The following is a 25,931-nucleotide window of genomic DNA, read 5'->3' on the forward strand; positions in this document are numbered from 1 at the left end:
ATAGCACATGTAAAATACATGACAGAAAAGATGTTTAATTATGTATTTGATGGTGTACAAGATGCTAACAAAAGCTTGAAGGAAACCCATAGCAGTACATTAGCAGAAGTGCCTCATACAGTGAAAGTTTTGTTATCCGGCACTCTGTTATCCAGAAAACTTTGTTAACTGACGCTGCCCCCCGCCACAATGCCGCTGTATCTTCAGGCACTCCCACCTGATTCCCACCTGTCTGGTTGGCCATTTTGGGGCTTCTGACAGCTGGCACTGCTGGCTGACATCATCAGCCGGCGCCTCCTTCCCCCTCAACCTGCTGGAAGCTACATCTGCCAGTACAGGGTGGGGGCAGAGCAATAAGCTTTGTTAATCGGGCACATTCAATTAACCAGCAACCCCCTTCTTGCTATACTCTGTCCAGTTTAGTACACTGGAATGAGCCCCATTCACTTCAGCAGGTTGCATAGACATGTCCATAGGGGCGCAAAGCGAGTGTATTACCGACCATCTCCTTGGAGACCTTCAAATACATAATAAGAAAGCTCTGTACCGACACATCATGCTTTGCTTTCAACAAGCTCCCTTGTGGAGTTGCCCTAGGATGAACAAAAGGTGTGAACAAGCATACAATTACTGCACTTTCCATTCTTTCTGTGGCCCTACCTGCTTGGGTTTTGAAGAAAATAATGTTTGTCCTTCATTCCCAGGCTGCCTCGGATCATGTCTGGGGCCATCAGGAAGAAGCGCCACAAAGACTTTTCGTTCTGCACTCGTGAGAGGAGTGACAGGAACGAGACCGTTTCTTTGACAAACGTCACCTGGTACGGAGGGTCCTGTTGCAACTTAAATTATAACAAGATGAAATTAAATGAGAGAAGACTGAATATTTGTTAACTAGCTGCACCACACAACCAAAAGAGTCACATTTCACATTCCAAAATAATCTGGAATTCGTACAGAGCATTTTCAATTTTGGTAACCCCAGGATATTTTTGGAAGGGCTTTACCGACTGCATAAAAATCAAAATTGGAAAATATTTTTAAACGTAATAAAATTGTGTGCTGAGTATTCTATTTATTTTGAGCTAGGTTGTACCCTTACAATCCAGCCTCAGCAAAGGATAACACAGCTACAATAACTCAAGAGCACAAGAAGGAACCAAATTGAGGTCACCTGAGGGTAGGTGTACAGGAAGGGACAATGTCAATCGAAGGCATGCAACTCTGGGAATGTGACCAGCATAGCTGGAGTCAACGTACCTTAGATTGAGTTTCTGTGGGGTCTCTACTACAGAGGGTTGACAGGAGAAACTCTCCTATCAACTTCCTTTCTGCCTCTTGTTCCAGTAGAGTACCGGAGTTGATGAAAGAACGAACAGAGGTCAATTTAGCAAGTCTTTACTAGACTTGCTAAATCGACCCCCCAGGGATCGATTGCTGCTGTGTCAATCTCCTGGTAAGTGTAGACCTCCCCTTAAAAGCCACAATTCAGTCCCTGCTCTGTATGGAAGTACGAGGGCCTCGCCCTTTTCCTAACAAAGCTTACAACCTTCTCTAAAGCCAAAGCTACACTCCTGCTATGTTAATTATTTAGCTGGCGTCAATGTACTTTAATTCTAGTGTCCCCACCATCCTGACAGTGGGCGGCCAATGGAAGCAAATGCTCCTGTTGACTTCCCTTATTCCTCACAGGAGCTGGAGTACTGGCCACCGATGGGGGCACCCTCTGAGTTCGATTTAGCAGGTCTTTACTAGACTTGCTAAATTGAACTCCAGAAGATCAATTACGCCAGCATTGATGTTCCCCCTTGTGAAGACATGGCCTAAGCTAGCTCAGGCATATTGATTGGTGCTTTACGGGATTCTGTTTATTCCATAATCCTGTCAGGCAACCTCAACAATCAGTGCATGAGAAGGAGTAGCAGCCCACTGGCAACTGATTTTCTCCACTTCAGATGTGCAATGCAGGTACGCTGTGTAGGCAAGGAGGCGCCGCACACCTTATTCCCCAGCGCAGGCATTCAACAGGGCTTTTATCTGACTAATTCTGCACATTATACCTATAGCTGGGTCAATGCATCAAATTCTTCCCAAGTGTAATTATGCCGAAATGAATAGGTTTGCAGCCGGGATTAATTTAACCAGCCTGCCTAAAACCCATTTCAAGAGACTGTTTACACTGTTACAGGACTTGGAATGAGTCCAGCTCTAACTAGTCGTTTTGTTGTGAATGGCTGACGAGCACAGCACGGTGGAATAACTTGTTCTCCTTCATGACATTGCCTGCAGGGATTGCCACCTGAGGACCCAGAACAACGAGATTCTACAGCAGAGCTCATAAAGCAACGAAACTAGGGGAGGTGGTAGGTGATGAAACTGGAACCAAGGGGAGGGCTGAGGAAATACGCCCCCCCCCCCCCAGCAGACCAGGGAGATGCGGAGCCGCTTTTCTCGCCCCGGAGGATGCAGGCGGCGGGACCGCAGCGCGTCTGGGCGGTCCCGCCGCCCGCGTCCTCCGGGGCGAGAAAAGCCCCGTTTGTAAGTACGAATCCGACATAAGTCGGATCCGCGTAACTCGGGGACTGCCTGTACATTGTCCTTCCTCCTCTGGCTGGGGAAACAGCAGTGCAGCAAAGCGCTGCCTGGAGGTTTTTCCCCTGCCTCTCCCATTGGCCATGATTGTGGCCAATAGGGACAGCAGGGGGCAGTGCCTAGGAGCAGCAGGGTACATGTGTGTCCCCTGGGACCTGTACTAGGTAATCACCCCCCTCCCATTACCCAGACCCCCATAACCAGCTCCTGCACCCCGCCTCCCACTCAGACCTCTCGCCTCCATCTCGGTCTCACATCACCCCACCCAGACCCCGCTCCCCACTTCACTCCTGCACCCCCTCCTGCTCTGATCCCCAACCCCACTACATGCCTGCACCCTACTTCCCCCCACCCTAATTCCCAGCTGGCTCCAGAACCACCCCCCGCTGCCCATACCCTGCACACCACCACCCACCCAGCATGTCCACTCCCAGCCCACTCCTGCACCCTACTACTCTCCCAGACCCACCAACCCCCAACTCCCTTCTGTGTCCTTCCCTGCCTTCCAGATCCCACACCCCAAGCCTGATTCCCTGCAGCCACCTCCAACACACTCAACCCCTCACTTTTGGCCCCTCGCCAGAGCCTAGGGGGCCACACAAAATCTATTAGCTACTAGCCTGGGCCCCCTCTTGGCTCTGGTGTGTAAGAGGTATGTGGGGAGGGAAGTGTCTTTCTTCTCAGTCTTTGCTTCTCACCTTTGTGCGGCCCCCAACTGATTTTTCTGTGGGTTGTTGGCCCTCAACCCAAAAAAAAGTTCCCTGCCCCATCCTAAGGAATTAGAATGCCAATTCTTTAGGGCAGGGACCATCTTTTGAGTTACTCTTTGAACCGCACCTTGGACAAGGGATCCTGGCCCATGATTATGGCACCAATACAACAGTCCAAAGAATAAGAACAACTCTTAATATTCTTCATGGAGCCCAGAGGTGCTGGCTACTTACCTGAGAGATCTGACTCCTGAACGCTTGGAAAAAGGACTCCAAAAGAGACATGTTGGTGAAACAAAATGTCCTGTGAATGTGTGCTCCCATGCTTTCCCCGGAGAGATTGGACGAAGCCAGATATGGTGACATGATCTCACAAATAACCATTCTGAGGTTCTCTGGTGAGGAGTCCTGTGTCTGAACCTAAAAGAAAAATCTAACATCAGTAATAATAAAACCAGGATTTTCCTGACAGCGATTTGAATCCAAGCGGCAAGGAATTATGACTGGGGATAATTAATCCAGTCATTTAGCCCTGCTCCTTCAAACATTTATGCACATACTTAATTTTATACATGTGAATGGTGCCACCAACTTCTCTGGGCCTATTCAGATGCAGGAAATTAAGCACACGACTGAAGCCATAATATAAAAACATTCAACATATTTTATAATTTATCAATTAAAGTCCAGAACATAGTGTTGTACATTAAGACCATGTCTATGCTACGCGGAAGATCGATGACAACAGAGTCGATCTTCTGGGGTTCGAACTAGTGGGTCTAGTTAACACCCGCTAATTCGAACTGAGAGGATGCCACCATCAACACCGATAATCCTGCTCCTCACGAGGAATAAGTGAAGTCCACAGGTATGTGTGCTCCCATTGACCACCTGCTGTGTAGATGGCACGAAAACACAATTTAAGATACATTGATCCAGCTACATAATTAACCTAGCTGGAGTTGCGTATCTTAAGTCGACTTTCCCCTTCAGTGTAGACCATGCCTAACTGACACAAAGCTCATGTCCATAAACATGTGACAGAGGATACACGTTTTAGCTCATGGAGTGCCCTTGCTTCGAATAAAATAGAGAAATTCTGTTCTAGAATATCGGGGTATTCCTGCTGTTATCTGGAAATCTGCAAAGTGGCAAAAAAATTTGGATCTCTCACAACACTTGCTGGTTGTGCATTGAGGAAAACTAAATTTCCCACAGCCAATTAACAACCCACCCCGCACAACTATCTTTCCTCTCCTAAAATAAAATATGTGTACAAATTAGGAGGACAACTTGTCAGCTGCCATAATTCAACTGGGATCAATTCACGTCAGTGGTGAGTTGGGGCCCATTCTGCTTAAACTCTGCTCTTTAAATGAAAACAAATTCACTCCATGTCACTGTAAGCACAGGTGCAAAAATTACCTTCCCAAAACTTAGAATTTTGTTGAGCATATTTATTCTGGAGGTCGAGTTGGATGGTGATGAAATATCTTCCAAGGTTTTTTCCAAGTTCGCTATTGAATCCGATAATGCTGTAATAATGAGAATTTTCAAACATTATATTCACTCTTCTCTCACAAATAAGGCCATAACTTTTAACTTTTTAAATAAATCAACATATCCAATAGCACAGCTAGCAATCCTACATCTTTGCTTGTATGATCACTACTAGGGCTGGGTGAAAAAGAGATTTCCCATTGTACAAAAATTGTAGCGCTATCAAAGCATTTCTCCTCCCAAATTGGCACAAAAAGTAATACATATTTGTTGTGAACCAACGTTTTTTGTAAAAAACATCAGTTTTGGTCACTCTCCAAAGATTTCATTTTGATCGCTTTGGAATGTTTTGTTTTGATTTTGAATGTTACGAATAATTTTTTTATAATAATGAACTCAAATGTAAAACAAAAATTAATTTCAAACCAATAAAGCAGAACTTTGTGTTTGACAAAATGTTTTGTTTCGACATTTTTTGAGTCTCATGACCTTTATTTTCAAAAAAATTGGATCTTGAAATATGGATTGAAACCAATCTATTTCTATAATATTTGGGTTTCAACAGTGGCATTTTCTCATGGAAATTGTTTCCCAAAAAGCTCTTGTCACTACTCTGGCTTCAAAGATGCATGTCAATATCAAATATGTAAGGAATTTATCAGCTCTAATGAAATCCTAAATGTCATGTTTTCCTTTTGCAACCTTTTAAAAAACTCATCCCTTTTATTGAGTCTTCACCTTCACCTTGGCCTTACAATGTAATGAAGGTCAGACTGGGACTGTGATTGGATGGGACAGCTCTACGGAATGCCAAAGTACTGCAAGAAGCGATCTCAATGATTCACCGGGTGGCAGTGTTTATTCTGAGCCAGCTTCAGTGTGTTTACGCTGCACACCCTCTACTGAGGTAAATCGGCATTGAAGTCAACAGTCTCAGAACTATTTGTATACATTCACGTGTTCCCAACATTCTAAGAATTACTTGTATGCATTCACGTGTTCTCAACATTCTAAGAATTACTTGTATACATTCACGTATTTGTTGAAATCAATGCAGTTATTATGCCAATTTACATCTGACCTGTAATCTTTTCAATGAGGTGTAAAACTTAAATTCTCCTGACCACCTGTGGTCAGTAGAGCTGTGTGAATGCTGCAAAACAAAGCCCCTCAATATTCATCTAAATATTTTTATGAATCTCTTTTGCATTTTCATCCACTTGTGTCCTGTTCTCCAACTATTCTAACCAATGAGTTAACTAGCAGGAATCGAATGGAAATAATGAGTACGTAATACATGTTACAGAATATGAACTGTGAATTCATACTTTGAGAATCAAGTTCCCATAACTTAATTAATTCCCATCTTTAATGTCTAGGAAACCCCGGGTATAATGCTGAATGAATGAGCTACAGAGAAAGGATTATTCCCAGGAATTTATCAGCTGAAGAATTGAAGAAGAAATGTGCAAAAAATTGTTTGTGGAGGAATTATGAACAGGGAAAAGCCAATATTAGTTACATGCATATTTGTTTATGAAACAGCTGAGCACCAAATATCTCATGGAATTCCTTTGAAGAAAATGCTTGTGTTCTAGCCACATTCTAACACTGTATGTGGGTTCAGGGAGGGCTTAAGGTCTTACCCCCTAAGGCAGTGTTTCTTAAACTTTGTTCCATGGTACATCAGTGTGCCGTGAGGCAGTCAGAGGTATGCCATGGAGAACAACACAGTTCAAAATGGCTGCTCTTAAAGGGGCAGGTGATCTTTTTTTCTCAATAACTTTCCCCTCACCCCTTTTTTCTGCTCAATAACTTTCCCCCGTCCCTTTTCCCCCTCAATCTTTTTTTTTTCCTCAACAAAAAATTCTTGGTGTTCCTCATAAAAAAAATGATTGTTTGGTGTACTTCCTCGGTCTTAAAAAGTTTAAGAGACACTGCCCTAAGGGATTAAGAAATGTTTGAGCTTTGTAAAGATGTTTATTTGTGATCATTCCCACCAGTTTAATATAATAGCACTAATACACTCAAGCGGCCATAGAGAACATATCAATCATTTCAACAGCGCTCTTCAAGAAATCATGTCTCTGCCAGGAGAGCTTTAAAAGATGAACCTTTGAAAGATTAGACCTTTTCATGCAACACACTGAGAACTCTCTAAGCATGAACAGAATTGAATAACCTACCTCGTGAAGCATTCCTGTTTTTTGGAACCTTGGCACTAGGCGGTGATGGATGGACGGCCTCCCCCAAGTTAGATGATCTTTTCTCCTTTCTGATACAAAGGAAGAGACAAGATCAGTCACTCCACAGATAGGTGCTTAAAACTGAACGGATGCTAAATCAGAAATGAGGTACAGTTGGAGTTGACTTTCAGGAGTGATAAAGGGGTTTGATTCATGTCTACTTCTGAATCCTGGCTCATTCCCACTTGGAACGAACCCCCAAAACTCTGAAACTCTCAGTGGAAACTCTCAGTCTCACATGGGTCCAGGGGCAGACTGAGGTCACCTGAGGTGCTCAGAGGAAGCTGGAAGCCATAAGAATTCCACTCCATTACTGCCTGCCAGGCAAGCTGCAGAGGAACCAAGAAGCTCAGGAGATTAGGAGCTAGAGTTCTTAGTGCTTCCAGGTTCTCTGCCACCAAGGAGCTGGGCAGGCAAGAGAACCAGACAGGTTTTAGAAACAAGACAGGCAGGAGTCCATCGGTTCCATCGCAACTTCAACCAAACCCAACCATCCTTATGAAATGTCCCAGCCGAGCTTTTCCGACCAGCTCTACTGTCTCGGCTAAAAACATTTTAGTTCAAGAACAGTCGCCAAGGGTACATCTACCGTGCTCTGCCCATTTCCTGAGCACGTGTTCTTCACACGGTGCACCCGCCAAGTTGCTGGCTCCGGTTTCCCGGAGTGTACAGACCCAACTGATGGCTCTGCTGGATACATGGGATGGGCAGTCATGTTGTCCCATAGCACACCAAGGACAAACAGCTAGAAAGGGTACATCTGGAAAATGCATTGGGAAGCCGGGGGCAGGCCGGTCTGACTCTGGCCTACGTAGGACCGTAGAGATGCACCAGCATAGGTGTGCGATCAGGGTTTAGAAGTTCAGCACGAACGCTCAAGCACAGGCGTGGAAGCACTGAGCCTGCCGACTCGTGCTCCATGACCCAGGCTTACACTGCAGCGTAGACCCATTCTTACCCAGCGTTTGTACAATGCCGGGCACAGTGGCTCCCTGCTCTTGGCTGGGGCCAACAGAAATGATGGCATTCTCTCTAACGCATGCATTTGGCCTATCGTTGCAGTTGCTTTGATATGGTTTCTGCTGGTTTCAATGAAACAACGGATCATCTATAGCATCTGGCCCACCCATGCCAGGTGATAGGTCATTCTGCTATGCTGGCAGCTGCAATTTACCCTCATTTAGGACTCAAAGGAATATTGACAAAGCATGAACGTACAGAGGTTCCACTAAGCAAAATATTAACCCCTCCAGTGGGAACCTATCCCACCCCTTTATTTCTCTGACAACCTTCCTTCAGCCACTCTTGTGTGAGTATGTTGAAGATCAGAAGATTTTCTGATGGTTGGAAAGCATCAGGGAATTGAAATGTGGCTGTCAGATCCCTCTATGCTTATTTTCACAGAAACATTTTGGAAATGCCCAGAGGGCAATTTGCCCATTGTTACACAGGTTTCTAAAGCACTGTACCCGCAAGAATTGCACTGTACCCCGCGGAGAGGCATGCCCAAAACAGCACGCCTGTATGTCCTGTACGTCCAGGCTAGACGCTCCCTGGATTCTGACCCCCTTACCGTCTGATTGGGGAGCTGCCAAGGAGTCTTGGTAGCAGATCTTCTGGTGTGTACGGCGTGGCCTTGCACTTGGCATCTGAGTCGCAGAGCACGGTTTGCAGGAAGGGGAACAAACCGGCACTGGGGAGGTTCCGAGGCGCTAGATAACCTGGAAAAAGAAAAAAAATCTCATTCCTATCACGCGGTGATTGGATTGTGGATTCCTATAATTGGATTGCATCCAATTCTGGGCCCCCATTTCAGAAAGAATGTGGATGCATTGGAAAGGGTCCAGCAGAGGGCAAGAAAAATGATCAGGGGGCTGAAGCACATGACCTACGAGGAGAGGCTGAGGGATTTGGGATTGTTTGGTCTGCGGAGAAGAGTGAGGGGGGAGTTGATAGCAGCCTGCAACTACCTGAAGGGGGGTTGCAAAGAGGATGGAGAGAGGCTGTTCTCAGTAGTGACAGATGGCAGAATGAGGAGCAATGGGCTCACGTTGCAGTGAGGGGGGTCTAGGTCGGATATTAGGAAAAACTATTTCCCTAGGCGGGTGGGGAAGCACTGGGATGGGTTCCCTAGGGAGGTGGTGGAATCGCCATCCCTAGAGGTTTTTTAAGACTTAACAAAGCCCTGGCTGGGATGATTGAGCTGGCGAGAGCGTGTTACAGGACCCGGCTATGATGATCTGCAGAGGATAGGAGTTGATCTGGCCCCCTTGACAGAGCGTTGGCCCTGCAACTCAGGTAAGTCACAGCAGCTGCAAGGTGCGGGCGAGGGGTATCAAAGGACTATACTGTGTCCCAGAACAGCTGCAGTGTGCGATGCAGCTGCCATGCCCAGGCATTGCCCCAGCACGCCTTGGGCAGGTCCGCTCTCTACTCGGGGGTTGCAAGGATCACGAACAGACCTATAGAGCTCTGGCACTGTGGGCATGGCCTCTTTATGCCAGCATGCGATGCTTCCTGGGTCACTCCACGTCTCTCTGAGAGCACCCCGCTAGCGGTCGCCTTTCTCGGGAGCGACTCTGGCCATCCTGCCGCTCCCAGACCAGGCCTTGTCCTCTGAGATTGGCCCTGATTCCCAGCAGATCTGACGTCCGTTCAGTACCCACTTCCCCTCTGGGCAATATCCATGGGGTAACCAGCAACACAACTGCCTTGTTCCAGGCAAGCATTATTTATTTGGGGCAAAAGCATTAGAGAAACAGACCTTAAAACAACAGCAACTTCAGGAGGGCATCTAGTCTAGTCCTGCCCAAACTGGACCAATCCCAGCTTTGTCAAGCCAGGACTTAAAAACCTCTAGGGATGGAGATTCCGCCACCTCCGTAGGTAATCCATTCCAGTGCTTCACCACCCGCCTAGTGAAATAAATTTTTCTAATAGCCAGCCCAAACCTCCCCCACTGCTACTTGAGACCATTGCTCTTCATTCTTTCATCTGTCCCCACTGAGAACACCCTGTGTCCGTGTTTCCGTGTAGTTGAAGGCTGCTATCAAAACGCCTCTCCCTCCTTCTTCTCTTCAGAAGAATAAACAAGTCCAATTCCTGCAGACGCTTCCCAAAAGTCATGTGCCCCAGACCCATAATTATTTTCCTTATCCTCCATTAGACTCTCTCCAATTTGTCTTTTATCTTTTTTTACTCAATTTTCATCTTTTAAATTAGACATCAGATGGAAATCGGTCTTTGCTAGCAATGAAACCCAGCACATGCACACCCCTCTGGATGAAAAGCACGTTCCCTCTCTACAAACATGATAGGTTTCTTAATTCATTCCTAACTGTTAAAGAAAAGTTAAAAAAAAAAATCCCAACCAAACAAAACTCACACCACAATGAGCTGCAGATCTACAATTGAATAGATCTACTTCATGACTACATCTAGACTGGCATGATTTTCCACAAATGCTTTTAACAGAAAAGTTTTTCCGTTGAAAGCATTTGCGGAAAAGTGTCTAGATTGGCACAGACGCTTTTCCACAAAAGCACTTTTTGCGGAAAAGCGTCCGTGCCAATCTAGACGCGGTTTTGTGCAAGAAAGCCCCGATCGCCATTTTCGCGATTGGGGCTTTTTTGTGCAAAACAATACCGCGTTGTCTACACTGGCCCTCTTGCGCAAAAGCATTTGCGCAAGATGGCTTTTGCCCGAACGGGAGCAGCACAGTATTTCCGCTAGAACACTGACAATCTTAAATGAGATCGTCAGTGTTCTTGCGGAAATTCAAGTGGCCAGTGTAGACAGCTGGCAAGATTTTCCGCAAAAGCAGCTGCTTTTGCGGAAAAACTTGCCAGTCTAGATGCAACCCATCAGAGTTGGCTTCTGCCCCCATATAGAGACGTATTAGGCACATCTGCAGCTCCTGTAAATCTGCATGACTTCATTATAGTCATGATTGAGAGTTGCACTGTAAATTCCAACATTTTGACACTTGTTTTCATTCCAAAGTGGAATAAAAAGTCAAAATTTTGAAATGCCCTGCAGAATGGAAATTCAAAAATAATAGATTAAGAACCATCAAAATGTTTCATTTTGATAGAATAAAAAGACTTTGAGTCTAATGAAGCATTATAAATTATTATCATGTATCTATAAAACATTACAATTAATATTTGAATGTGCTATAAAAGCTTAATCAAACTATCTTGAAAAAAGACTTTTCTACCTTCTCAAAATGAAATGTTTTGACATTCTTAAAACAGCAATGTCTAAATGGTTCATTCTGACATTTTTTCCACCCAAAATTGTGTCCAAAAAAATCAATATGTCCCCCATGAAAGGTTTTGGCTTTGACACAACCACATTTTCTGATGAAAAACTGTTCCATCAAAAATTTTCAACCCATTCTACTTGACGGAAGCCCCTAAAGCTACATTGATTTGAACCAGATGAAGATTTGCCCTGCTGATTTCGAGGGGGCTTTCAATGAGTATTGGGGTCCTCTTGAAGGATTGGGTCCCAGAGAAATACAGCCAAGATCCCTGATATGCAGACACGCAGACCTCAATTTGACCTTCAATCAGTTCGTAACTGGGCGGTTACATTCAAGTCATGCATTTCTGTTGTTGTGGCCTCTCTACACTCTCTTGTTTTATATTCACCATCCCTGTTTGGATCAGGATGCTGGAATGTGAAATATAATGAAAGAAATGTAAAACATCAACGTTTTCAATGGTAATGGAGTAGGATCAAAATCCTTATTTTATCTGAACCTGTAAACCCATCTCTAGTATCAGCTTGGAATCATCAGCTGGTCCAGATGAGTCAAGATTGGAATCTTGCCAAATTAAAGGCAGAATGAAAATGAGGTTTCAATTTGCTTCATTACAATCATGAGGGCCAGACACTAAATAAGATCCAGAATTCCCTAAAGTTTGAGGTTTTCATATCTAGTGTCGTGGTGCAGGCCTCATGTATGGGAAAAATCTGCATGAAGGTGCACAAAATCAAGGAGAAAGTTAAATGAACACCTTCTATCCTTAGAAAAATATTTCACTCTTGCTCTGGGTAGAAGACTGAGGTTGTTCCTTTTACCGAAACTCATTTACTTCTCCCTCCTTTATTTATACTGGATGGCGAGGCATTATCCCCATGTGATCAACATGGGGCAAAGAGTCATGTTAAAATATTGACCAGCCCCGTAACGACTATGTGACCTTTAGGGTGAATCTACACAGCACCGTAACTTGAATAAGTTATGCAATTTGAGCTGAGCAAATTGTGTATCTTGTTTCGATGCTATTTCAAAATAGCTTATTTTGTCATTTGGCACTGTCTCCACAGCACCAAATTTTGAAATAAAGCGCTATTCCGAAACGTCCCTTACTCCTCGTAGAATGAAGTTTACAGGGACATCGGAATAGCGAGCCCAAAATAACAGGCTTGCTTTGAAGATGCGGGATAGCTATTTCGGGATACTCCAGTAACCTGAAATAGCATTGCAGAGTAAACCCCTTAAGGACTACTGCCTGAAGAGAGTGACTGGCATCTCTCCAAAGCGTAAGCTCTGACACCAGATATACATATTAAAAAAATCAAACGCCTTCAGAATTATCTGCTCAATGATCCAATAACTAGCTGGCCCATCCCTCGCTCTCTGAGACTGAGAAGATATTACGCATGAACAGAGGGGAAAGGATCTAATTGAAAAGGATTACCAGTTTTCCTCTGCTGACAGCAATGTGATTGATTGTGACACACTGATAACCGAGTTGTTGGCAACTCTCTGAAAGCCAGGCCTGAACTTGCCCAGGGAAATGGGGCAGGCAGCACCTACTCATTAGAGGTTGAAAATTGACTTCATTGGGAGCAAAGGGAGGTCGGTGCTGACTGCTTTTGGAAATCCTCCTCTACGGTTTGCTCCCTTCATTTTCACAGCCACACAGATATCAGTGCGGTCAGTGGCCAGTTGGCTCCCACTTAGTCTTCTGCCTGAGCATTCAGTCTGTGGAAAGCCTCGCCCGAACCATTCATAGTTGTGAGCTTAGTCTGGCTCCTAATGGGCAGGTCTCCACATTGTCCCCACAATCAATACTCATAGGCAGCCTGTCCTACAGAGAGGCCAGTTCTCAGCTCCATAGTTTTGTATCTGCAAGGATTGAAGAGAAGGAAACCTGCAGCCCTGAACTAGCTCCTTAAAAACACATGGTGGCAGCTACCACATTCTTTCATGGGAGAACATGGGATAATATTCTGAAAACTCAAAACAAGGCTTCTAAAATATCCAGATCCCAATTCCCAGGTTCAGATGAACTGTGCTTGGCAAGGGAACAGGGCTGGGAAGCAAAGACCCTCTCCCTCTTGTTTAGTTTCTCCCCTTTATATGCCCTTTGCTCAAGGTGGGAATTCTTTGTGCTCAGTTCAAATTTTTCTCATCTAGCATGGAAAAGTATCAGATCCAAAATGGGTTCTAGCAGCAGGTGGCCTGGTTACATGTCTTTGAAGGACCAATCACTGTTTGGACTTACCAAACTAACAAAACCTTTCACAGGTCATTGGCTTGATCACCAAGTATCACTAAAGTATCACTAATGGCTGTTATTAGACTACCTGGAATATTAAAACAGGTTCCGGCTTAATATTTCTAACTTCACATATAGGAAAGATACATGCACAAAAATAGAATACACACATTCAGGGGATCTTGAATGATAGGTTACATGACCTGTTTTGCATAAAGTGTCTTTGAGTTATGCATATTCATAAGCCAATTTTCATAAAGTATGGAGGTCCCCATGACTCATCTTCACTTTCTTGAGTGTCTCCAGTAGACAAGCCCTCAGAGATCTCCCCACTCAAGTTGGATCATGCGGTATATTGAAAATTGGGTTAAAATTACAAGCTATTACTGTAAGTGTAAGGGGTTTCTTGGTCCTACTTGCAGGCTAAGGACTCCTGTAGAAAAGCATGCAGTCTGTGTCTTCAGAAGCCAGTCTGTGAAGAAGCTAGCCTAGACTAAGGTAGGGTGAGTTGTGCCTCCCTTCCTTATGGGGCAACCTGCTTTCTCTCTCTCTTTTTGTGTTCTTGGGTATATATGGGTTCTGGATTCTAAGAAATAAAATAGTGTTACACGGCAACAACTTCCTCTCTCAGGCAACGGGATCAAAGCAGAACTTTCCTAGCCCAAATCTCCATGGCATTGCAGCCTTTCCAAATCAAAAACCTAGCCCTGAATAGACGGCAACACCTCCATGCTTATAGGCTAGGCAAGCCAGAATACTACAAGCCTGCCCTAACATACCGCCTTGCAAAGTTCCACGGGCATTTGAATGTGATTGGTTCACATGCTGCTCAGAAGAGAGCCTGAAAAACCAATAAGAGAAGAGGGCAGAACAAACCCCAAAATAGTCTGATCACAGAACGGAGAACTGTGTGAATGAAATTTATGAATCTTGTACAAGAAGAACACTACACAGGCGGAACAAAGGAAAAATGGAAGCTTTACAGAGTAACAAATAACTACATCATCCACAAACGGGATTAATTTGTCCACCTATTTCACAGGAGTGGTGTAAGGGTCAATTATAGAAATTTGCCCTGCACGAGAAGTACTAATTATTGTTTTACTGTTAATATTGATTATACTGTTGAAAAGTGCTACAAGACCTAGATATTACAGTATTACAATGTGGCATTAAAATAATAAACATTAATAATACCTTGTTCTTAGATTTGGCTACTGGTGGGATCATGTTTCTCTCTGCACTGATCCAGGATTATAACCATCACAAATCAGGTCATGCTGGTTATTGGGACCTAGTGTAAACCCTTCAAGGGCAGGGAGAAGACCATTCTAGATGGAGGGCCATGAAATGCGGAACTCCTTAAGGGCAGAAATGATCTACACGCTTCTCATATTAACAGCGCCCAGTGCATGGTTCTGCTCTCTGCACAAGCCTTTGCTATGCGACGCAAGCAGTGAATTGTAGAATCCTCGATTTCTAGAATGGGGGGGCACATCTACACAGCAGGGCAAAAGTCGAATTAAGCTACACAACTTCAGCTGCGTCAATTGCGTAGTGAAAGTCGAATTTAGCTTAAATTCTGCTTTTGGCGCTGTCGACACAACAGCAAGTCCAAGGAAGAGCACTCTTCCTCTGACTTCCCTCCTTGTGGAATGAGGGGTACAGGAGTTGGCATACGAAGTCCTCCAGCTTGCCATTATTTCAAAATAATGGCTTGCTGTGTAGACATACCCAAAGGGACCTCGAGAGGTCAAGTCTCCTGCCCTCACAGCAGGACCAAACATCATCTAGCTCATCCCTGACAGGTGTCTATCCAACCTGCTCTTAAATATCTCCAGTGATGGAGATTCCACAACCTCCCTGGGCAACTGATTCCAGTGTTTAACCACCCTGACAGGTAGGAAGTTTTTCCTATTATCCAACCTAAACGTCCCTTGCTACAATTTAAGCCCTTTGCTTCTTGTTCTGTCCTCAGAGGCCAAGGGGAAAAGTTTTTCTCCCTCCTCGTTATAACACCCTTTCAGGTACTTGAAAGCTGATATCAGATCCTGCTATGAGGGCAGGGGACTAGACTCAATCACCTCTCGAGGTCCCTTCCAATTCTAGTGTTCTATGATTCTATGTCCCCTCTCCGTCCTTTTCTTTTCCAAACTAAACAAGCCCAGTTCTTTTAGTCTTCCCTCCTAGCCTGTGTTTTCTAGCCCTTTAGAAGAAATCCAGTGACATCTCCTTTGCAAACTATCCAGCATAATTCCTCAGAAAGTCCATGTCTTTGGAAGAGCAACAATTATGGTCTAATTGGAGGGCACTGATGCTTCTGCCAGTTCACATACTTGGCATTACAGCGAGGGTGGCACTGGAACTGGCCAGTCCCTGAAGAATAGCAAACAATTGTCTGAATCTGGCTGTTGTTTTCAAGACATCCTGCAGTGGATGGAAGATGGGAACCAGTTTACTAGGGAGAGCATTTGCTGAGAATAGAAAGATGTGGGAGAGGGGAGTAACAGAGAAGGCGGCAAAGGAGTAGAATAAAAAGGTGGGGAAAGAAGGATCGGATGGTGTGGTGGGGTAGGGTAAATACCATCCAGGCCTAGGAATTTAATTTATGTTTCTCAGCGGACAGTGTGGGTTGAGCCCTTAGGGATAGATTGTATCTTGTACACATTCCCAGCACTTGTAAAATCATCTGGGTTGCCTGTATGGTGCAGACTGATGGTTTTTTCCATTGTCACTTGAGCAACTAGTTCATTTTTCCACTCCAAGGGTGAATATTTGATTAGATACCACAAATAATGTACCCAACGCATTTCCGCTCTTTTTCTGTTGCTAAAATATCTGTGAATGGCATATTCATTATTATTGGCACTGTTGTTGCAGAGAGAAGCATCGGTCTGTGCTAGGCCCTGTACATATGTGCAGTAAAAAGACATTCCCTGCTCCAAAGATCTCACAGTCTATTCATTACTAAACATCCGTCACTGAGAGTATGTCTAGACTACATGGCTCCATCGAAGGAGCCATGTAGATTTGTTGTTTTGGCAAAGGCAAATGAAGCTGCAATTTAAATGATCACGGCTTCATTTACATTTACATGGCTGCCGCGCTGAGCCGACAAACAGCTGATCAGCTGTTTGTTCGCTCAGCGCGCTAGTCTGGATGCTCCCCTGCCGACATCAAAGCCCTTTGTCGGCAGCCCCGGTAAACCTCATCCCACGAGGAATAACGGGGCTGCCGACAAAGGGCTTTGATGTCGGCAGGGGAGCGTCCAGACTAGCGCGCTGAGCGGACAAACAGCTGATGAGCTGTTTGTCGGCTCAGCGCAGCAGCCATGTAAATTTAAATGAAGCCGCGATCATTTAAATCGCAGCTTCATTTGCCTTTGCCTATGTGTCTAATCTACATGCCTCTGACGACAGAGGCATGTAGTCTAGACACAGCCTGAGAGTATGTCTAGACTACATGCCTCTGTTACCAGAGGCATGTAAATTAGACTACCCAACATAGTCAATGAAGAGGAGATTTAAATATCCTTGGCTTTGTTAAAATGAAAATGGCCACCACGCTGTGCCGGATCAGCTGATTGTTGGCACAGCGCGATAGTCAAGACACAGATCGGTTGACAGGGGAAGCCTTTGTCAATCACTCCTGTAAACCTTGTTTCACGAAGCATAAGGGAGCGGTCAACAAAGGCTTCCCCTGTCGACCGATCCGCATCTTGACTCACGCGCTGTGCCGACAATCAGCTGAGCCGGCACAGTGCGGCGGCCATTTTTATTTTAATGAAGCCGGGGATATTTAAATCTCCGCTTCATTGACTATGTTGGGTAGCCTATTTTACATGCCTCTGCCGACAGAGGCAGGTAGTCTAGACATACTCTGAATTATTCCAGATCTGTCGATTGCCTGAGTCACCATCCTCACATGTGAGCTGTGTTACTTGCCGATCTCATGTTCCCTGATGAGATGAGATCCGCTTTTCGGCTGAGGTTTTCAGTGCGACTCTTGAATCAGAAAATTCGGTGTCAGAGAATCTCTCTGCAGTCTACTCTTTCCTGTCTGCACTAGCTACATAGAATACTTGCCCAATGCTATGTGACTGCAAATGATTTTTACAACAAAAAAGCAAATGTTGCTCGTCTCATGATCAAATCCCACGAGTTGGTGTGATGGTGCGGCATGGCCCCGCACTGCAGCTAAAAGAGTTCACCTGGCCTCGGTGGAGGGGCGGACCCCACCCCTGGAGACTTGCTGGGCATGCACACGAGTGAGCCCTAGGATAAAAGCCAGGGGAAGCAGGCAGTCTGGGGAGGTAGTTGAAGGGGTAGAGGTGCAGGGGAGAGATCCTGAGCTGTCCCAGCTGTCCCTGGAGCCAGACCTGACATCCCCGCTACCGCTGGAGCAAGGCCTGCTGATCCAGCTGCTCAGGAGCTGCAAGCCGATGCACAGACCCCAGGACATCGCCTCAGCCAGGGGAGAAGGGTAGGAAGCAGCGCAGGGCAGAGGAAAGAACTCCGGGAGGTCGGCGTGTTCCAGCAGGCATCCCCGCCATCCAGGCAGTGGATACTGACACTGCCAATAGGGCCCTGGGCTGGGACCCAGAGGAGCGGGAGGGCCTGGGTCCCCCTACTTCCTCCAAAGCCCCTGTAATCTAGCCTCCAGGTTGGTGGAAAAGGCTCAACTGTATGGACTAGGCTGGAGGGCCATATTCCCCCTGATAAAGGGGCACTGGTTTCTATGGACTAGGCTGGAGGGCCGTATTTCCCCTGATAAAGGGACACTGGACTCTATGGACTAGGCCAGAGGGCCGCATTTCCCCTGATAAAAGGGGCACTGGACTCTATGGACTAGGCCGAAGGGCCGTATTCCCCCTGATAAACGGGCACTGAACTCTATGGACTAGGCCAGAGGGCCGTATTTCCCCTGATAAAGGGGCACTGGACTCAATGGACTAGGCTAGAGGGCCGTATTTCCCCTGATAAAAGGGGCACTGGACTCTATGGACTAGGCCGAAGGGCCGTATTCCCCCTGATAAACGGGCACTGAACTCTATGGACTAGGCCAGAGGGCCGTATTTCCCCTGATAAAGGGGCACTGGACTCAATGGACTAGGCTGGAGGGCCGTATTTCCCCTGATAAAGAGGCACTTGACTTTGAGGGCCAGGCCCAAGGGATTATGTGTTCCCAGGAAGAAGGGGTGTTCACTGTGGGAACAGGGCCTGCCCCCTCACAGTCAGCAAGACTGGTTTATGTGCAAACAACATGGAATAGATTTAGGGCCAGATCTTCAGCTGGCGGAAAGAAGCCAGCGTTCACCCATTTACGCCAGCTAAGGATATGGGCACAGATCCATGGAAATATTTAGGCTCCTAACGTCAGAATTCAGTACAATTCCCTGGGGATCTGGACGTGGGTCCTTAGCTTTGTAGTTACTTTCTTTGCTAAATAGGACTGTCTTCTTTTTTTGTCCTAGAATTTGATATTGCCACTCTCCCCCTGTTACTGTAGAATTGGAGCAGATCTCAAAGGGGGATCTGGGTAAACCTACTTTTGAAGCTAATATGAAAGACCTGTAAATAAAAATAACCTCAGAAGAACACAGACATTTTGTATGCAGCTTTCTATGCCTTAGGCAGTTTCAGCTGAAAGCGAGAGAGAACAGTTCATGTAAAGGAACCACACACTGAAAAGTAATACATCAGTCACTGGAATGGGAGCCAACCCCCCAAGATAATAGAAACGTTCCCGTTACTTACAGTTCGGTTGTGGTTCTGGAGGGAATTTGATTCGGACAATAGCCAGGATTATAAAAACAACCAACGGCCAGGAAATTAAAGTGAGCGACCAAAGCTATAAAACAGTAATAAAGGTAAACTTATTATACTGGTGAGCGGCAGAACTTGGTCAGACAGTACAAGTATGACAGTATATGTATCATAAACAGTATGCAGTAAATAGGCATTGGCTTGTTTTGAGAGGCAGTGTTGCCTAGTGGTTAGTACATGATCGTTTTGGGGGGGAGGAAGGGTTCTATTCCCCTCTCTGCTGTGGCATGAGTTTAGACAGACCCCTTGGCTGCTCTGAGCTTCCCCGTTCAGAAAGAGATGACGACTGTGACCTCCTTTGTAGAGCACATGGATATATACTGATGATAAAAGTTGGGTATTACAGGTTGAACCTCCCTAGTTCGGCACCCTCAGCACCTGACCGGTGCCAAATTGGAGAATTTGCCGGACCATAGGAGGTCAATATCATTTAGCAGCATTACCAACACTTCCACTGCTCACTGGGCTCTTAGGGTATGTCTACACTAGCCCCCTAGTTCGAACTAGGGTGGCTAATGTAGGCATTCGAACTTGCAAATGAAGCACGCGATTTAAATATCCCCGGCTTCATTTGCATGTTCCCGGGCGGGCGCCATTTTTAAATCCCCTTAGTTCGAACTGACTGCCCGCGGCTACACGCGGCAGTCAGAAGTTAATCTGAACGAAGTTCTTAGTTCGGATTAACTGTTACACCTCATTGCAGGAGTTCGAACTAGGGGGTTAGTGTAGACATACCCTTAGAAGACATGGAGGGGTAAATAAGAGCTATGAGCACAGAACACTAAGAGCCAGGGCTGTAAACAAACTTTATGGGATGGTGGGAAACTTGGCCACACCCATGATAAGTGGACATCCAGCTACCTAAAATCATGCCGGACCATGGAGGTTGCCAGACCACAGAGGCCTGGATTAGAGAGGTTCAGCCTGTACTATTATATGTACACTATTTAAAACCAGACAGGATTTATATATAAAGATAGTAAAATTGCAAAATGGCCTTATGGTGAGTCTCTTGGGAACACCAACACACGGGAAGGTGCATCTCTTAGAGGGGGAGAGGGCGATACACACTGAGATAGTGCTAGATAACAGTAATGGATGCATCTTAAGGAGTGTACAAGTTCAAGATGGCAGTTCTTACTCCAGAAATCCGACTGAGAGGGTTGTTACTGTCAGTTTTTACTCAAAGCTGCCCCATTTTGAAGATTTTTTTCAACAATATTCACAATGTTGTTCTTTTTTGAAATGGCATGATCCAAGCCATTTACCAAAAGGTGAGGAAACGCCCCCTTTACCGAAGTCTCAGATTTAGGCCTGTTGTGTAGGAGCCTGATTCATCTCCGAGACGCACCACCAGAAAGAGGAGGGCTCAGAGGATTTCCAGCAAGGCCAAGGGGGCTGAGGTGAACTTATGTCCGTGGAACTGATAGCGGAGCTCATTTCTGGGACTGCAACAGAGAGCTTTGCATCCTCTAACAACTCCACTACAACCAGACACCGGAAAAGGCTTCTTTTTATGCATTTGCACACTGTCAGCATTCAGCGCCATTTTAGCTTTTACGGGCAACTGATTTGCACACCTTTCGATCACTGTGAGATTTAGCACACCAATATGTTCTATTCTTAATATTACCCACTTTCTCCCCTTCCCCATAAAATCTCTGAGGCATGTTTTAAAATTAAGAATGCTTTGTGCATGTACACACACACACACATAGGCTACGTCTACACTGGCATGATTTTCCGGAAATGCTTTTAATGGAAAACGTTTTCCGTTAAAAGTATTTCCGGAAAAGTGCGTCTATATTTAAATCGCGGCTTCATTTCCCTCTGCTGATCAGCCTAATCTACATGGCTCCATCGACGGAGCCATGTAGTTTAGACACACCCATAGACACAACTGCTTATAATGAGCACAGGAAAATCTGCAGGGCTGCCAGGTGCATCATGGGAGGAAATGCAGTCTGAGTTTCCCTCCATAGACAAGTCCTTGTTCCGTACAGTTTGGAGCCAAAATGGCCCCATGGTAACCGTCCTCCAGAGAAGTCTCCCCTTAGCAGCACTGTCTCTTGACAGAATTCAATTTCCCTGCAGACATGAATACTAATTGTGACAGTATCATCTTGGATGGTTTCTGGACATTCCTGGCTAACAGGAATTCAGCAAGCGCCTCATGTCAGATTCACATCTGGTGTACAGCCCTTGACTTAGTTCACAGAACTATTATTAAGCCCTGTGCTATGTGACAGAATTAATGTAACTCTTTTAGTTGGTGGACTAACTCACTAGGCAAAGGGCGTATTAATTGTCTTGGCTTCAGTTTATCTCAGCATCCCAACTGCTATCTTTCATTCATGTGTCTTGTGGAGGAAGGTACAAGGCACCCTCAGGACAAGGTTTCTGTATTATAGCCCCAACCAATGTTCCATATAAACTTTTCCATCCATCGGTAGAATTTTTCCCATCTATGTGTGGAATAATTTTTTCTGTGCACCGAGGCAGATATGCATGTGCACCACCAGGAGAAACAAAAAGCCTATCTGCGGTGCTCTGCTAATCAGGGAACAGTGGCCCTGACCACCACAAAGCAATCTGGAGCCTCTGGTGTTTGAGGTAGTCCCTGCCGGCTGAATGCGGTGAAGACTCTGCAAAAGGAAACTGACAGAGATTCCCATTCCCTTAGGGGGACTATATGGGCCCAGACTCACATCCTAGCTGACTTCATGAAGCTATAGTAATTGACATCAGCTCAAGAGCGGGCCCCCTTTACCTATGGAGGTGTAGCCTAGATAGAGGACCACGCCTAGAAAAAAATCATCACAATGTAAGAGAAAGCAGAGACAGAAGTGACTACATGTCTGTCTCCCCAACAAAATCTGGTCCAGTAAAAGGCATTGCATAACCCACCTCCTCTCTCTACAAGTCACAAGACAGCGTTCCAGTCATCTTCTGGGAGAAAAGCCAAGGCTGCATATTGCATACACCCCACACCAGGAAAGTGCAAACTGCTTAATAACACTGACTGCAGTAAGACGTGCCCTCCAAAGTAAAAAGTAAAAGGGCAGGGGGTTACAGAATCAGCCTTCCTAGCCACAAACTGTTAATAAATAAAATGTAGAGTGGAAATATAAAAACAACAGATGCTAAATACTCTAAATATACCCATATTCTAGGCCTGTTTCTTCTGTCACTCCACTGGGGAAGGCAATGGAGTCACAGGGATATAAAGCTGTACCTCCAGAGCTACTTTTTTTTTTAAGGAGAAAGTGTCACTTTTTGGGGAAAAAAAATCCTGTGTTAATTTTTTTAAAATTAGCTCTAGGGGAGCAGGTGAGTTGGGGGCGTGGGGAGAGAAAGAAGGGTGGGAGTCCTTAAAAAAAATAAAAAATCCTCGCCATTTGTCCTGATGTTTGTTTGAAAACTCCATCAACACTTCCAAACTTTCAAGCTGCTCGACTTGTAACGGAGAGGCACTCTAAGCCCACGAGGGCAGCATGGTTGTAACAACGAGGGCAGGAATTAGTGATAACCACACTGGCAATACAAGAGGTCCTGAGGGAACCCCATTATTGAATAGGCACGTGAGAAATCATTCCTTGCTAATCCGCCTTAGGTTCTCCAAGATCATGGAGACCTCTCCAAGGGGTGCCCATTCCTCCATGCTGGAGGTCTGCTCTTCAGGGGCCCAATGCTGAGAGGTAGGGAGATGTCAGTGGGCCCCTGAAGAGCAGAATCAGGCCCCAACACAGGATCAGACCTTCCAGCGGATTGACAATGGGCGTGAGAGGCGGGAGATTACAGAGGTCGAGGGGGGCTAATGACTCCCTGGCCTTTGCCAAAGGGTAAATGAGGGGAGATGGGATTTACCTCCTTCTCATTTGGGAAACGCGAAGTTTAGGTTCTGTCAGCTCCCCCTTTACGTTTTTACCTCTCCCCCACCTTTGCCTATTACTCGTCTTCCTATGACCCTCCTTCCACCTGGGAATCTTGGTCCAGTCAACTTTGAAGAAACCGGATTCCCTCGGCAGTCGCTAATATTCTGCCGCATATAAGCAATTGGCGTTTGTACCCAGTCCAGGGGGAGGGGGATGGAGAGGGGAGGTGCTAGCCTCCCCCGGCCACACAGCAACACAGTGCCGTGTCTGCGCTCCTGGGGGCACTGCCTGCCCTCTGCTGGAATTCATCCCCCACTCAGAACGCTGGAGGAGCGCCGTGTTCGCCGTGGGAACGGGCTGGGCCATGCCACATGGCACAGATCCCCCTCCAAGGCCTTTATTTCCCCCCATCCATCTTCCGCATCTGGCACTGGGCTGGTGGATAAGGCTGGGTACGGGCATTGTGGTCTGCCTGCCAGGCGCTAGCAGAATCAGGTCCTTAGTTTAGACAATGACCATCCCAGCTATGGCCCCGTTCCTGCATTGAGGTCCATGGGCCCCTGTAGAACCCCACTGGCTCCTAGGGAACTCCACTGCGGTGCCCAAAGTCCATCCAGCTGGAACCCAATGCAGGATCAGGATCTTTGAGTTTAGCTGACGCAGCGTTTTCACTTCCAGCCTCTCCTCCTCTCTCTGCACCTGTCAGTGGCCACTCAACGCCCCTTCCCTCCGTCCCATTGCTTCACTCTCTCCCCTCACCTCTCCAGCAGCTGATAATTTTCAGGCCCCCCCCCCCCCCCCCGTTCCCCTTTTCAGCTTCATTTTCATACTCACTGGTTGCCTCCTGACGCTCAGCCAGTTTTTCCACAGCAGGATCCGCAAGTGCCGAAAGAGTGAAGCCATCCTGGGAAAAGCCCGAGCAAAAGCAGACGAACCACTTCCTCTCTCCCCTCCACCTCAAAGCAAACCAATTTACACTCTGGCCCAACCAGATGGGCTGCAGCCAGCAGGAGTACCGATTCCCCCTCCCCACAGCATAGCTTTGGAGCAGCCCCTCGGATCCCCTGTTGTCCCAGGAAATCTAGCTCCCTTCTCCACGGCAATCGCTCCTAGCCAATTCAACAGGTTATTCTTCTCAAGGTGAGGAGGCAGATGCAGTGGTAGCCTGTAGTGGCTTGTGTTAATGATAATATCTAGTCTTTCTCCACTGTGCTTTGTTCAATCCCTGAGTGAGGAAAGGGGTGGCATTCTAAGATGCTTCTGCTGAAGTTGCTACACGCCTCGATGAATCCACCTCTCAGCCCACACATAGCACCTGAGGAAGAGGTGTCATAAAAAACTCTCCGGTAGGCTGCTTGCCAAGCCTGTAGGACCAGTCATATTTATCTGCCTTCTCTTAACACAAACACACACGAGGATTGGGAGTCAAAACCAGCAGCAGGTGCATTCTCAGCTGAGCTCAAGCCACATTAGGGCCACGTCTAGACTGGCATGATTTTCCGCAAATGCTTTTCACGGAAAAGTTTTTCTGTTAAAAGCATTTGCAGAAAAGAGCATCTAGATTGGCACGGACGCTTTTCCACAAAAGCACTTTTTGCGGAAAAGCGTCCGTGCCAATCTAGATGAGGTTTTGCGCAAGAAAGCCCTGATCGCCATTTTTGCCATCGGGGCTTTTTTGCGCAAAACAATTTTTAGCTGTCTATACTGGCCTTCTTGCGCAAAAACATTTCCGGAAAAGGGCTTTTGCCTGAACAGGAATGTCAAAGCATTTGCGCAAGAAGCACTGATTCGGACAGTAGAACGTCAGTGCTTTTGCGCAAAATCAAGCGGCCACTGTAGACATCTGGCAAGTTTTTGCGCAAAAGCATGTGCTTTTGCGGAAAAACTGCCAGTCTAGACGCAGCCCAGCAGTGTAGACTTGGACGTTCTCTATTAAGCCTAAGGTTAAGGGAAATTAGCAAAAGAATGTTAAGGATGGAAAAATACATTTACTGCATATAAATTCAACCACCATGGACTGGTCCAATGCCCCAAATTTCTAACTTGGATTTCCTTCCTGTAGGGTCAATCATGCAATCTTCACTCAGGCGAAATTCTCACTGAACTCCATATGACAGATATAATTTAACAGAAATTTTGCCGCAGAACTGAGCCTTTTGTGAGGTTCATTCAGATCACTGCTGTTACTGAGACGTCATTTTTAGTTGATAAATTTTCATGCTAGTAGCTTGCTAACTAGGAAAATTAAACAAGATAGATTGAAAAGTAAAAATAGATGAGAACATCATTACTCAGACAGCACATCTGGAATGTATGAACAAGGGGGCTGCTGATTAACTGCAGTTAACTCATGAGAGTAACTAAAAAAATTAATAGTGGTTTTAAAATTATAAGCAATCACACTGTTAATAAAATATCTGATAAAATTCACTAAATATTGTGATCTTTTTCTATATTTGAAAATGTTTCATTTACAACACTGAATATAAAGTGTGCACTACTCACATTATATTTATTACAAATATTTGCACTGTAAAAATGACCAAAAGGAATATTTTTCAGGTCACCTCATTCGTGGATTGTGGTGCCATCTCTTTACCAGGAAAGGGCAAATGACAAATCTAGAATTTGTTTGTTATATAACTGCATTCAAAACCAAAACTGTACAATG

At 45.7% G+C, this 25,931-nt stretch overlaps 1 protein-coding gene across 1 annotated transcript in view; it reads right to left on the minus strand.

Annotated features, from left to right (window-relative positions):
• Window positions 1-24,566, minus strand: part of ABCA12 (ATP binding cassette subfamily A member 12) — a 129,251-nt gene extending 104,685 nt beyond the window's left edge. Inside the window, exons 1-7 of the mRNA XM_075933955.1 lie at window positions 24,095-24,566; window positions 19,317-19,410; window positions 8,619-8,766; window positions 6,986-7,074; window positions 4,725-4,834; window positions 3,534-3,719; window positions 661-839 (exon numbers count right to left, since the gene is read on the minus strand). Coding sequence (XP_075790070.1) covers window positions 661-839; window positions 3,534-3,719; window positions 4,725-4,834; window positions 6,986-7,074; window positions 8,619-8,766; window positions 19,317-19,410; window positions 24,095-24,163 — 875 coding nt within the window. The 5' untranslated portion in view covers window positions 24,164-24,566. The remainder of the gene's footprint in view (window positions 1-660; window positions 840-3,533; window positions 3,720-4,724; window positions 4,835-6,985; window positions 7,075-8,618; window positions 8,767-19,316; window positions 19,411-24,094) is intronic.
• Window positions 24,567-25,931: the final 1,365 nt, after the last annotated feature.

Source organism: Pelodiscus sinensis, chromosome 7 (genome assembly GCF_049634645.1).
Source record: "Pelodiscus sinensis isolate JC-2024 chromosome 7, ASM4963464v1, whole genome shotgun sequence".
In the NCBI taxonomy this organism is placed as follows: domain Eukaryota; kingdom Metazoa; phylum Chordata; order Testudines; family Trionychidae; genus Pelodiscus; species Pelodiscus sinensis.